The sequence below is a fragment of the Sesamum indicum genome, linkage group LG8, assembly GCF_000512975.1.
Source record: "Sesamum indicum cultivar Zhongzhi No. 13 linkage group LG8, S_indicum_v1.0, whole genome shotgun sequence".
NCBI classification, from domain to species: domain Eukaryota; kingdom Viridiplantae; phylum Streptophyta; class Magnoliopsida; order Lamiales; family Pedaliaceae; genus Sesamum; species Sesamum indicum.
The window spans coordinates 19,878,144-19,892,672 of NC_026152.1; the positions used below are offsets into that span (position 1 = coordinate 19,878,144).

The window sequence follows — 14,529 nt, forward strand, 5'->3', positions numbered from 1 at the left end:
AGACCTCCCAACCTCGATCACAATGCCTAAGTTTGTAATAATTTTTTCTTACATTTTGGTTCATCCCATAGGACTAGGCTGGGGTATCACCAAATTTAGGTGAAACATGAGACAGCTTACTGCTAAAAGTAGCAGGACAGAACACGAAACATGTGGGAAGAAAAAAGAACCAGTAAGAAACCAAACACAAGAAAACACATAGATACATTCTCAACTAAAGCTTCTTCTTGTTCCAATCATGAAATCTTTCTGAAGAGCTTAGACAAAAGCTTGACAACCGAAGAAAGCCAGAGCTGTTACTTATTATTTACGCATACTGATAACAATCACTGATTCAGACAAGTCTTCTAAAGCTTGAAGTGATGTACTTGAATGTTTTCAGTGGTAAGTTTCTTGAAATTGCTAAGCTTTCGGGTTGCATAAAACTTTCCCCAGCTATATCCTTTGTACTTTGCAGGAGTTTGCTCATCGACCAACTCCGCCAGGGGCTCCACCCACACGGAATGGGAAGGATTGATGAAGAATGGAATTGAAAATCTTTCCTTCTGAGAATTGACAGTCACCCTGTGCTCCACACTCTCATACGTATCATTGCTCCAAACCTGTAAAAACACTTTTTCAATCATCTTCAATATGTAACTAAACTGGACGCAAACCTGGAGTACGTGAAATCTTGTTAGTATGTTCAAAGTCCAAGAACTGTACCTGGATTAGGTCACCGACGTTGACAATGTAAGCATCAGGAGTAGGTTTGACAAAGATCCACTCTCCATCTGATTTCCTCTTCACTTCAAGCCCTCCAACATCATCTTGAGCCAAGATTGTCATTGCACCAGCGTCCTTGTGTCTCCCAAGACCAAGGGCTAGTTGAGGAGCAGGGCAAGGGGGATAGTAGTTTAGCCGCATGAAGCTCGTCTGGTTCTTAAAGAAGCCATGTAACCGGTCTTTTGGCAGTCCTAAGCTCAAGGCTATGAGTGCCAGTAACTTGTAAGTCAGTTTTTGCATTTCTGCAGCGTAATCTTCGCATACCTCCCTGCAATGGGCAATTATATTCAATCATAGAGATGAATTTTTTTAAGGATGTCATGTAAAACAGAGAAAGGGAACTATTATAAGGTTCTTTATGAAGATTTTAGTCGAGAAAATCGTAATTAATCATTGCAGATAAAACATACTGCATAAGAAATTGCATACAGGAATCTAGGAGTAGCTAGTATAGCAGAAAATTGTATATGATCATACAAGATATCTTGATTGCACAAGCAAAAAGACATGAATTGTAATTATTTAAAATTATCACAGTTTGTGCAGGTTCCACAGCTTAATGTTTCAATCTTTCAGTTCAGTTTAGTTCGCACTTGCCTTAACTCAGGAGGGTACTCAGGCCACTGATTAGTCAACTCTTTCAGCTCCTTGTCATCAGGCTCATCCGAAGCATATATAACGGTCGGATTCTCTATTGTACAATCGAAAACCTCCTTCCAGTCCCTGACGCTCTTAGTAATCTCAAAGTCAGAATAACCGAAAAGGTTGATCTCATTTCGGCTCACCTTCTTCTTCTCCTCCTTCGGCAGAGCAAAGAATTCCTTGGAGGCTAGTTCAATTCTTTCACGAACGTGTGAAGGCACTCCATGGTTGATCACCTGGAAAAATCCCCAGTTCTTGCATGCATCACCAATTTGAGCCACTAGACGTGCCAGGGCGTCTGCATCAGATTCTGGGGAGTTCACCGGGGAAAGATCGATTAACGGGATGCCTTCAGCTTCAGTGACATCGGGTTTAGGCCGGTGTTCAGGGGCTTGTATGAAATCAGGATGCACTGCTTCCATGGCTGAATTGTTTGGAGTTTGGTTCAAATAAAAGCAATGTGGAAGTGATTCGTTTATAAGGTTTCAGGCCTTTGTAGGTGAAGTTTTGGACAAGTAACTAAGGAGTGCAAGTTTTTGAATTGTAATATCTAACATCTATTATTGACAATTTAATACATTTATTATCATTTCCTTGCTGCTATTACTTTCTTCATTTTAGTTTTAAACTCCCAACAAATACAAGATTGTCAAGAAATTAGGAAAATGAAAGAGTTTAAGACAAAAGTCACTGTAATAAATATGTGTAATTAGACACTCACAAGGTTGAAAAGATTCTAGATAATAGAGAAGATGAGAGAAAATACAGAAACCATGGTTAATGTGTGAGTATAAATCACATCTACCATTCAATAATGGTGAGTGTGGTGGTAGTAGTGGTGGTTAGTAGTGGTTGTGTCTTTTTCTCTCCTCATTCAGCTTTCTTGGGCTACTATTATTGAATTGACAATTTATCCAATTGCCAAATGACAAATTATCCACGTCTTTTAGTCGGACCTACTTAGTACTAGTCGTGCAAATCTCCAAATTGATTTTACGGTAGAACTTACACTAAATATGGTACTAAGATGTCCTTAATAAATGGCCGTATTTGAATTAAAAAGTCAAGGTTTAAAACTTAATTCAAATTAAGGGTTCAGATATAATATGGAATGTTTGATATGCATTCTTTTTTGTTAAATATTAATAACATATATATATATATATATAAATTAAATTTTATGATCTTCTAATTCCCCAATCCCCCACCGGCGGCCGGCAACCCTCCCTCAGTGCCTTCCCTAACCCTCCTCTCCTCCCAGCGCCCGTCTGCCGCAACCCCTCTTCCCCATCCCACCGCCGCCGTATCCCATATCGCTCATGTTAAACTTTTGTATGCCAAATATTTAAGTAGACACGGCAAGTTATAATATATCTAAAGTAATTATTTATTCATAATACATGCACAGTCAAGAGAGCCAAATCCATCAGTCTGTAAGCATAATCATTGAGAATGTGAACACTTAGGCCCAAAAGGGCAACCTTCAGTAGTTCTTGAAGTGATGTATTTGAATGTTCTCCACATCAAGCTTCTTGTAGTTACTGCGTTTTCGGGTGGAGAAGAACTTTCCCCAGTTGTAAGGATTGTAGTTGGCAGGATTCTGCTTGTTCACCAGCTCCTCCAGCGGTTCTACCATAGTATAATGTGCAGGGTTGAGGAAGAAGGGAATCGAAAATCTCTCTCTCTCTGAATTCACTTTCACTCTGTGTTCCACACTCTCGTACTTATCGTTGCTCCAAACCTGTATTAGTGATTCATTTCTGTAAGTATTTCTACCAAGAAATTTGTCAAAATTCTAAGAACGCAGGGTGTTTCTTGTTCAAGGACCCAATTTTTGCATATCAAGTATAGTATTTTCCAACATAAACATTGTCAGGAATGATGATTTCAGAGGCCATATACAAACATATGAAGGGTTACCTGTATAATGTCACCAACATTGATTATATAGGCATCAGGAGTAGGTTTCACAAGAATCCATTCGCCATCAGTTTTCCTCTTCACCTCCAGCCCCCCTACATCGTCTTGAGCAAGAATTGTTAACGCCCCGCCGTCCTTGTGTCGACCTACGCCAAGAGCTAGATCAGGGATCGGGCATGGCGCATAGTAATTCAGCCGAATGAAGGTGGTTTGATCCTTGAAAAACCCATTGAATCGATCTCTCGCCAAGCCTAGGCTCAGGGCTATGAGTTCCAGCAACTTGTGTCCCAATTTTTGCATTTCTGCACCGTATTCTTCACACACTTCCCTGTATTAATTATTTCATATACATGTTATGTATTATAACGTGCCTAATTATGCTGGATAATCTTTGCAGGAGAAATTCATATCTGAATCACATGAAATTTAACTTATTTTTCAGTTTGATTATTACATTCAGCTTTACACAGGCTTCACTTCTATGTCCGATTCCTAACAAGTCAAGCCTTGCTTCTTTTTCAGTAGAAAGCACTGAAAAATCGAGCTGAATAAGTTTTTCCTGTCTGATTCATTTTGAATCAGTAAACTCACCTCATTTCTGAAGGATTCTCAGGCCACTGATTGATCACTTCTTTCAGCTCCCTGTCATCAGGCTCATGCGAAGCCGGCATCACCATCGGCTCCCCCACCGTGAAATCAAACACTTCCTTCCAGTCCCTGACATTCTTAGTGTGCTCAGTGTCGTAATACCCCGACGGGTTCACCTCATCCCTGGAAACCTTCTTCTTCTCCTCTTTCGGCAGAGCAAAAAATTTCCTGGAAACCAGGTCAATTTTCTCCCGAACATGCAACGGCACCCCGTGGTTGATCACCTGGAAAAATCCCCATTTCTCGCACGCATCACCAATTTCGGCGGCGAGAGCTGACAGGGAACCCGGATCGGGGTCCGGGGAGTTGGCGGGGGAGAGATCGATTAACGGGATGCCTTGGGCCTCGACGCTGTGGGGTTTAGGCCTGTGTTCGAGCGCTTGGATGAATGCAGGGTCGACTTCTCCCATGGCTGGACAGTTTGCGGGGGTAAGATTGAAATGGATGAGACAAGGAGCAGATGTACTACCTTATGCATGGTGACAACGCAGAGGAAATCTGGCGCTTAGGTAATAATGTAATGATTTGGAAATTAGTGGCACATACATTGAACCTGGACAAAAAATGTACATTCCCCAATTATTGTGTTGTGGAGTAACTTTGTTTAAGCTTTATTTTATTTTAATTTACTTTATTTTTGTTGGAGCGGTTAATTTATTTATGTAATTTTTAAAAATAAATTTGTAATTTTATAGTATTTTACTTAAGCTTAGTTGTGTATAATTGAGAGGTTGTCGTCCTATTACCTATACTATATATAATTGAAAAATATTTTATTAATAATTCTAATTAATTGGTATGTTATTTTTTATTTAAATTAAATAATAATTTTTAACTTCCTCACTTACCATAATTTTTTATAACTATCTTTTGATAGTTCTTTTTTATTTATTGTTGTCTTCTATATATATATATATATATTATCTTTATATATTTTAGGTAATTTTTTTTAACTCTAACAAAAGTAAAAAATATTTTTACTTTAAATATTTTATAAAAATTATACACATACATATAAAATGTGTTATATATACTAATTTTTATTATTACTCACGTAAGAATCATGTCTCGTGATGTATTGTTGTTCATAGCTGATTTTAGAATGATCATGGCTTTTGCATATTTTTTATTGAATTTATTTTTAAATTCAAGCTCGATCTATTGGATCAGTTTGATTGTACCTATTTTATTTATTTATTTACTCTTTTATAAAATTTAAGTTTTTCCTTGAACAATGATGTAAATTTATGGTTATGTTATGAAATAAATAGATAATAAATTACATTATACAAAAATCTTCAACTAAGAAAAATAGTAAGATTATATATTAAACTCAAATAATATTTTACTAACAAGTTTATAATAATAAATACAAAAATAACTTAAAATAATGTACTAAAATTTTTTTTTAAAAAAATAAAAGATAAATGTTTTTAGAGTTTTAAAAGTATAAAAGACTTATTAAAACAGTCAACTTAAAAAAATAGAATAAAATTATATGTCATGCAATTAAAAAAAGAAAAAAGAAAAAAGGCCTAGTAGACTTACGATGATGTTTAATTATATAATTTAAAAAATTGCTGATTATTTTGATGAGTGCTATACTAAAATTATAGGCCCACATTAGCTCACATAATAAAATGTATGGGCCTTTGTAATTTTAACGAGATGGATCGGAAATTGTGGGCTGAAGTCCGTTAAGTAAAAGAAGGCCCAATAGCCCAATACCCGGCCCTCAAATTTTTTAATCAAAATAATGAAAAGCCAGGGGTTTTCTCCCCTTCAAAACCCCACCACCACATTTCGCTGAAGAACTTCTAGAGGTCGAAGGTACGTCATATCGATTTTTTTTTTTGTTTATTTCTTCTCTCTCTCGTCTATAATTTTGGGGAGTAATTTAGGTGTTTCTTCTTAGTTGCCAGAAATTCAGTCTCTTGTGCTGTTCTTTACATGTAGAAATTGTTTGCTAAGTATGAGCTAATTTTTCGCGCCAGTTTACCATTCTTGAATTATATTTATTTTGTTTCTGCACATTTTGTGAGTGGTGGAATTTCTGCAGGGAGTTTCAATGGTTAATAGAAGGAACTGAATATTGTTCTGAATAAACTTTGGTTTACTTTTAATTCCAGTAGAGTTTTTTACTTTCGTGTTATGTTGAGCTCATAATTAGTGTCCGAAGATTATTTAAGGCATAAATGTGAAGCAATAAATGTGGAAAATTGTGTTGAAATTTGATTGACTAAATTGAAAAAGTGAAGCATCTTGTTTATTGGGAATTTATAAAAAAAAAAATATTGGTGTAATTTGTTGACCTAGAAGTGGCCACTCTTCATACGGATAATTTAAGTTTTTATACAAATCTCTGCCCTCTTGTTGCGTTTCCCTATCGTATTTGTGTGCTATCATTGACGGTATGGATGATTTGCTAGGCTACAGTTCCACTTCTGATGGTAAGACTTTGGCAAGATTTTTTATGCTGCAGTTTGTTCTTGGTGCAGGATCAGTATATTGAGATAAAATATTATCTTGCTGCAGCTAGCTAAATTTAATCCTTTGCATTCTTTTGTTGAAATGTTGCTTGAGTGTTAGTAGTTTCATTTATCCATTATGTTTTCAGCGACTAGTCAGGTCTGTCTTGCAAGTTCATGCATTAATTATGCTTTAACTCGAAAATGTTAATGCTATGTATTACAGAAGATATTTTCAGGTCAAATGCTAGAGGCATTTCAGTTGTATGTCTATATGCTCTATGAATGTAGCTAGCAAAAGTTTTTCCTGTCTATTTGGCCCCATTAAAGTTAGATTTATAGATCTGGTCTTATATTTGGTCCACTTTAGTTAATCGCATCCTTTTTATGCTTATATGCAGATGGCTAGATGGGATGAAATTCTCTCTCTGCCAGTGCAGAATCCGCCAACGTTGGAATTTTCGTCAACTGATCTAGTGTGGTCCAAGGTGGAAGGTTGGCGTGATAATATAGATAGACTTGCTCTGATCCCATTTGCGCGGGTGGATGATTTTGTTAGAGGGGAATCAAACAATAAAGAGTGTCCAACAAGATTCCATGTTGAGGCAAGGAGGAGACGAACACCCAAGACACCTTACAAACCAAAAGTTGATGGAATTCTTGAATATATCTTGTATGTTTTAATCTGTTTTGTTATTTCTAGTATTTGTATTCCTACTGCTATTATTGGTATTCATGTTCAACATCTACTTATCACCCTAACATAAATGGTTCATACTTTATAATAGGTACTGGTGCTCCTTTGGTCCAGATGATCATAGAAAAGGTGGTATTGTACGCCCTAGTAGGACTACGTATGTGCCCAAAAATAAATCCGCTGGTAGACCAAATACAAAGAGGGGTTGTACCTGCCACTTTATTGTTAAACGTTTAATCGCAGAGCCATCAGTGGCACTTATTATATATAATCAAGATAAGCACGTGGATAAGAAAGGGTTGCCATGCCATGGTCCACAGGCCGCCTCCGTGTCTTGTCTCTCCTTCATGTTGGGGTATCTGTGGAAACCATCATGCAGAGACACAATGAATCAGTGGAGAAACAAGGAGGTCCATGTAATCGGGATGACCTTTTGACCCACAGATATGTTCGTCGACAGGAGAGGAGTATTCGACGATCTTCTTACGAGCTTGATGAAGATGATGCAGTCAGCATTAGCATGTGGGTTGAGAGCCACCAAAATAACATTTTCTTTTATGAAGATTTTTCGGATTCTGACCCTTTAATCCTGGGAATTCAAACAGAGTGGCAGTTGCAACAAATGATTCGGTTTGGCAATTGCCGCCTATTGGCATATAATTCGAATTTTGGTTCAAATAAGCTGAAGGTCTGTCTCATTTTTAATTATCCTCTTCCGTTGTGTGGTCCGAGTTTCTACAGCACTCAAATTCTTTGTAGCTCACTCGATTTTACTGTTGCAAATATGCCAGTATCCTATTCATAGCCTTGTTGTGTTCAACTCAGACAACAAGGCTATCCCAGTAGCTTGGATAATCACTCCTAGATTTGCAAGCAGAGATACACACAGATGGATGCGGGCCCTCTACAATAGAGTTCGTGCAAAAGATCCCACATGGAAGTTAGCTGGGTTTATTGTGGATGATCCTTTGTCTGATATCCTAGCAATCAGGTATGCCTTGAAGTCTTCTTCCAAAGTTTATGTGGTTGATTCAACGGGGATCCTTCATATGCATTTTATAGAGTCCTATCTAAAAGGATTTTTTCTTATTTTCATTTGGGGTGGGGGTGGGGGTGTTGTTGAGATGTTGGTTAATCCTCCTTATGCAGTTAAATATCTGTGACTTGGAAATCCTGACACTTGTCACTACTACTCTCCTGATTTTGAAATTAGTATCAGATCCGAATAACTTGATATTACCCGCTTAAACCTGTAAGCACGTGGTTTTTGATTTTTGTTGCTTGTCTCGAGTGTCTGCAAGAGATTGCTCCTTACTTCAGGTATTAAAGCTCTTAAGTCTTAACAGACTCAGTTCATTGTTGGAGACAATCTGGATATGAGTCAGTTAATTGATCTTCTGCATATTATTCTAGCTTCATTTCCATCAGAAACTCAGAAGTCGTTGTGAACTAGTTAACTTGATCATTTTGCATGCAATTTCCTGTGATGGTATCATCCGTTAAAGATACTTATTTCACTATCTGCTTCCTCTATCTCTGTTCATTTTTATTATTCTTGTTCAAGTATCAAAATGCTTTTTGGTATAGAATATTTCTGTGTGTTTGTAGGGAAGTCTTCCAATGCTCAGTATTGATATGCTTTTGGCATGTTCGTCATGCATGGCATAAAAATCTGATGAAGAGATGCTCAGAGATGGAAATGCGTGCTGAAATAGCAAAACAACTTGGTGAGGCAGTTAATAAAATCTGTAAAGGACCTGGCACTGCTAATGCATTTGAAGATTTCATGCAAAACTTTGTAGATGCTGCAGAGTTCATGGACTACTTCAAGGCAATTTGGTACCCGAGAATAGGTAATCTTTTATATCAAAATAAGGACATGTGATGTGTATTTGATAATTTGGTAATGTGAATTGTATTAAGTTTGCTTCTTGCTGGATGGGCAAATTCAACATTGTGAACCTTTGCTATCCTAACCATTTGAACTCGATTTATAATCCAAATGTTAAGTGCCTTCTCTAAGTTAGGTTAATTTGATGCCATGAACATTCAACTAGTGAGTAATAGCACAAGCTCCCCTGAAACCGAGTTCTACTTTCTTTTCTCATTGAAGTCTTATGACCAGGTATGTGGGCACGTGCCCTGAAAACTCTTCCTCTTGCCAGCCAAGAGACATGTGCGGCAATGGAGTTCTATCACAACCAGTTGAAGCTTAGGTTATTGAATGAAAAGGACCAAAGCGTATATCAACGTGCTGACTGGCTTGTAAATAAGCTAGGCGCCAAAGTACATTCTTATTTCTGGCTTGATGAATACTCAGGGAAGGAGGATTTTGCACGATATTGGAAGGATGAATGGATGAGTGGTCCAACAGCTTGGCGGAAATCATTAAGGATCCCAGATGCTAATGTAGTCATGGAGGGTAAATGTGCTAAAGTTATTGAACTGGAGGATCAAGATTCTGCTCATTTAATATGGAACCCTGGTTCAGAGTACGCAATCTGTGATTGTAGTTGGGCGAAACTGGGGAACATGTGTGAGCATATTTTCAAAATAATCAAATTTTTTCGTGATAAGGGGTCTATTTGCCCTTCTGTGAGTATGTTCCAGTACAGTCAGGCATTGATTAATATGCTGCATTGCCCGCCATTTGATTCTTTAGTTCGTGATCATGCTGTTTCTTTAGCCATTTGGGTACAGATGCAGTTGAATTCGCAAATCACTCCAAAGAGCAAGGATGAAGGAAATACTATGGAGCAGCAGACTGTAGAGCCGTCTGTAAGCAGCCCATATAGAAATCTGGATGATATTGATCAGAGTCCTAATAAAGCCTTATCATCTCAAGTTGACAATCAATCCAGGGTGAAACGCAAGCGTACAGGCTGTGAAGCAGGGGATTTTGGTAATAGTCTGATCCAACAGCTGACCAGTGAAAATGTCGATCATAATGGAGCTCAACTTGAGATTTCTACTCCCGACATGGAGGTTGATTCATCATCCATCTGTACTTCGGCACCTCAATTATTCTCCAGAAATGGAAATACTTCATTTGGTCTGTTTGTTGAGAATGATGCAGATTTTATTGATGGTGACCTGGGTACAAGAAAGAACTTCACATCTACTGATGCTGAATTAAAGGCTACAGATGGCTTCAAAAATCAGGAGAAAGACCATTATTTAACTTTGGTGGAGGTACCTGAGTCTATTGCCGACCTTCTATCTGCTGATAATTCTTTAGATCCACTTGCAGATACCCTTCAGACTGGATCAACGGAAAGTGATGCCGGTATAAATATTAGTTCTACTCCAGTGGATGTCAATCGCAAGATAGACTCTCCTACCACTAATACAGGCGTTATTGGTGGACTAACCTTGTCAGATAGCACGCTTAATTCCAATTCCAAGGTTGATAATCCATCTGCACCCAGAGCTGTTGTATCAGAACCTGTTTTTTATGATAAAGCTATGGATGTAGTTGAAGAAAGTACACTGGTGGATGTGGGAAGCAAGAATGCCAAAACATCCACCTTAGCTTCTATAAATGGCACAAGCCCATGAGACGTCAAATGCAATCTTGCTGGTAAACCGTCCATGAAGCAAGGACTTCCAGCAAAGCACATGGACGTATGCCAAGAAATGGCACGAGGATCTATCATTACTATGGATGCCAGTGAACTGAATCCTCAAGTTTTGCCATCCATGAAGTTGGGAACCCATCAGGTAAGTCCTCAGCCGGTGTGTCCTGTGCTGCTAGAAGCAGGAACCAAATGTTGCACATAATGATATCCTGACAACATTGGAGAGCATAAAATTGCTGATGAAGATGTTTTGAGAGAGGGATGACTTCAAATCAGCCTGTGCATGGCTCCCAGCTAGAGGTGTCAATGCTGCTGATGCTGTTAATAGATAAGGTTGATGCATCATGCAGGCTTCCCTCCTCTCTCTCTCTTAGGCAAACACGCTAACCCCCAATCGTGTCCGCGTATCTGTAATACACAGATATCTTTTTGCGTGCAATTGCTGCTACACATGCTATACTCATATATTATTCTAGATATGAGCGTTGTAATAATTTCATATGCCAACTTGTGAATGTCTTTGGCCGGTATTTCTCTCCAATCTTTATCTTAGTGTATTTTTTAAACTTTGCCGATCCAAGGGTTGAATGGTGGTTTCACTGTAATGGTGGGTGTTAAGGACAGAGTTAAATGGTGCAGTGTAGCCATTAATGGAAGAGCATTGCAATAGGAATGCATTGAGCTTCAACTTTTATCATGGGTTTGTTTAGTTGAACCCAGTCATATAGCTGTTGTATCACTTGGCTAAACTTGCTAGGGCCACTGCGAAAATTCTTGCGTGGATAAACAGGAAGCAAGTATGCACACAACAAAACAAATGAAAAATATTAAATGGGTCAATTATGCAATAAAAACAATCAAGTAGTATCATTCCCTTAAATAAAACAGCGGGAATACGAATAGTTGATAGCAAGGAAGATGTTCTTTTTCTTTTTTTGAATGACAAACTTCCAGGTACGAGACATGACAGTGTAAACCATAATGAGATTTAACAAATATTTACAAATAAAACTACCAATAGTGCTTTTTATGTATGTACTTGCAGATTGAGTTGTTTCAACTTTCATGAAGCAGGCATTGAAGTAGAGAGAACCAAATAAGTCAAATATTGAAGCCCGTCCTGCAATTTACCCACAGCTGTGCTATGGTCGGCACGAAGACGTTCTGCATATGCACCGGTCTTCTCCTGGACTGCTTTCTGAGGAAGAACTTCTTGTGCTTCAGAAGCAGCAGTTTTAATGGCTGCTAAATATGCTTCTGCTACATCTGATATGCCTGAGCAGAGCAACAAAGCTACGATCATTTCAAGAGAAGGAAATTATATGTGCATTCTTGTTACAGAATTTTGTTAAAAACGTGAGCACAGGCAAAATTTTCTATAATGATAGGGCAGATTTTCAACGGTAAACTAAATAATGTTTCTAGGATTCCATCATCTTTATACTTTGAAACTTACCCTTTACCAAACTGGAAATTATTTACAACATTTCAAAGCAGCAATTAGACTGATGTGCTAACACAGACACTGGGTGACCAATCTATTACTAGTCAAAACCCACCCTCTGTTTTTCTCTTTACTGTTGATTGCAACTCTCTCCTCACCAAGAATGAAGACCAACAAAAGAAAAATGAAGTGGTTGACCAAGTCCGTTAACTAACAAAATCCACAGCTTCCATATCGAGTAGAAACAAAAATTAACTGTAAACTAAGGTAAAGAAATCCAGATAACTTTACCAGTAATGAAACTGTTGAAGACTGCTTCCATATTTCCAGTCATTGATTTTGCTTTCGTTCTGATTATCTTAGCTCTTTCCACTGAATCCTCAGGCCAGTCAATCTTCATCGTTTCTTCCTCAATCTCTTGATATTGCACTTTGTTTGCACTGGATATGATGGACTTCCCAAGCATCAGGAGTTGAGTTACAGCAAAACAGCACATTTCAGAAAGCCTCTGTAAAGATGGGCAAAAGGGATCGATTATACATTCACTAAAGACCATGGAGTCTATAATTATTCAATGATTGAAAATTCTATATTAACTAAAACAACTAATATGCATACATGAACACCCTCTGAATGAAGACTATCAAGCCTCCCAGAAGTTCTCTGAACTATGTCATTTGGAGCCAGTCCAGCCAAAGCACTCGCAAAACTGCAAGAGAGCAGAGACCGTTACAGCGTCGCAGATTAAAATCTTGTTTTAATCCCAAGATTCTGAAAATTAAGCACCCAAAATAGAAAGAGAAAATAGGAAAAAAATTATACATCTCTAAGCAAGAGATAAATCTGAAGAATTCATCATATAGAATGCTCCAGATTATTTTTTTTAGAAAAAAAGAAAGCAGCAGAATTTATCATATAGCAGGTTCTAGAATTTAAATCAGCCAAGGAACAGAACAGATGCCAAAAAGGTGTAATTGACAGATGGAATAACAACCAGACAAATACAAAGCTGATTATCATTCTCAAAATATTTGGTAAGAGCTCACCTGAAGTTTATAGTCAAGTAATAACCCATCGTAACTCATCCCCTCGAGAAGGTAGAGCCAGAACAGAGTTACCGGAATGCAAATGCAATCAACCACAATTATATGAAGGAATTAAAATGATACAGGTCCTATGTTCAACCTCAGCTGATAAAAGTTTAACACTATAATGTCATACACTTCATACTTACAACAGACTAAAGGTTTGAAACTACAAGAGATAACAAAAACTCAAGACAAACTTACCCGGCAGCCAATTCAGCAGCCTTACGAACACTGGAATCATGCAATATTTTCAATTCATCGATGTTGTCAGCATTTCCAGCCTCTATTTCCTTTCCCTTTTCAGCGTCTGTAACACTTCTATCAAGTTCAGCACCCAAGTCAAATATGTGTTGGACTTCTTTAAGCTTTCCATCATAAATAGATTTTTCTTCAGAAGAGAGTTTAGCCTTTCTTCGGTTATATAATAGAGCGTAATGGTTGGATAGTGCCTCCAACTCCTACAAGGAAAGATGGCTTAAACGTTTGAAATGATCAATCTAGAACTGACTGCATTGACAGATGAATTCTTTGAAACCAGTAAATACCTCCAACTGCTCTGGACCTCCATATATATAAAAGCATCTGTCAAATGTAACTTCTTCAAACAATTGATCTTCATCCACTACTCCATCAGATTTTTTCTCAACTTGAATGCCAGTTTCTGAAATTAAAAGATCAATTGTCTCTTTTCCAACTTGCTCAAGCACTTGTATACCCTTTACTGTAAAAGCTTTTCCAGTCTGCATTAATAAGCAAGAGTGAGAAATTGGACCACAACTGTGGAAAAGACAAAAAGAAGAGAGACTCTAGTGCAACCTCCAATAAAGATGGTGCAACAGTACTAGTTGGCCCGGGTAGACCGCCATGTTGAATTGAATCAGCTAAACTTGAAGCTGAATCCTCAATCCTAGAAGAAATGAAAATGATCCAGGATCAGCAATTTGTATTACTTCTACTAAGCTAATATAGACTAACTAAAAGTCACACATAACTCTACATCTATAGAGTCCACCTTAGCTCAGAATATTATTTTTGCAATAACAACATGATCCAATTATCCCAAAAGAACACAAAATCCTTTCAGGATGATGCTGTCAATAAATGATAAACGAAGGGCTGCAAAATGAACCTCAAGCAAAGCAGAAAATACTTGATAAATATAACCATAAGTTGCAAACTTAAATAGGACTAGAAAGCACTACTAAGGATCAGGTATGACAACAATAAGGGGAAAGAGAAGCACACATGAACAACCTTCTAGAAGAAAAACACGGAAAAC

At 37.7% G+C, this 14,529-nt stretch overlaps 4 protein-coding genes across 4 annotated transcripts in view; 1 reads left to right on the forward strand and 3 right to left on the reverse strand.

The window, feature by feature from the left end:
• LOC105169580 (probable 2-oxoglutarate-dependent dioxygenase At5g05600) lies at positions 154-2,036 on the reverse strand. Its single transcript, XM_011090005.2, has 3 exons — positions 1,363-2,036; positions 706-1,033; positions 154-602 (listed from the first exon to the last, which is right to left on the reverse strand). The coding sequence occupies exons 1-3, from the start codon at positions 1,827-1,829 to the stop codon at positions 348-350; spliced, it is 1,050 nt and encodes a 349-aa protein (XP_011088307.1). The 5' UTR covers positions 1,830-2,036; the 3' UTR covers positions 154-347.
• Positions 2,771-4,456, reverse strand: LOC105169581 (protein DMR6-LIKE OXYGENASE 1). Its single transcript, XM_011090006.2, has 3 exons — positions 3,919-4,456; positions 3,328-3,655; positions 2,771-3,148 (listed from the first exon to the last, which is right to left on the reverse strand). Exons 1-3 carry the CDS (start codon positions 4,383-4,385, stop codon positions 2,891-2,893), a joined length of 1,053 nt encoding a protein of 350 aa, XP_011088308.1. The 5' UTR covers positions 4,386-4,456; the 3' UTR covers positions 2,771-2,890.
• On the forward strand, positions 5,754-11,265 carry LOC105169583. Its single transcript, XM_011090008.2, is given in 7 exon segments — positions 5,754-5,805; positions 6,845-7,116; positions 7,232-7,458; positions 7,461-7,828; positions 7,932-8,131; positions 8,749-8,993; positions 9,266-11,265. Coding segments are annotated over 6 exon segments (2,745 nt in total). The 5' UTR covers positions 5,754-5,805; the 3' UTR covers positions 10,699-11,265.
• Positions 11,581-14,529, reverse strand: part of LOC105169582 — a 5,540-nt gene continuing 2,591 nt past the window's right edge. The window contains exons 4-9 of the mRNA XM_011090007.2: positions 14,067-14,157; positions 13,796-13,990; positions 13,452-13,708; positions 12,781-12,871; positions 12,454-12,670; positions 11,581-11,993 (exon numbers count right to left, since the gene is read on the reverse strand). Of these exons, the coding sequence (XP_011088309.1) occupies positions 11,782-11,993; positions 12,454-12,670; positions 12,781-12,871; positions 13,452-13,708; positions 13,796-13,990; positions 14,067-14,157 (1,063 nt within the window). The 3' untranslated portion in view covers positions 11,581-11,781. The remainder of the gene's footprint in view (positions 11,994-12,453; positions 12,671-12,780; positions 12,872-13,451; positions 13,709-13,795; positions 13,991-14,066; positions 14,158-14,529) is intronic.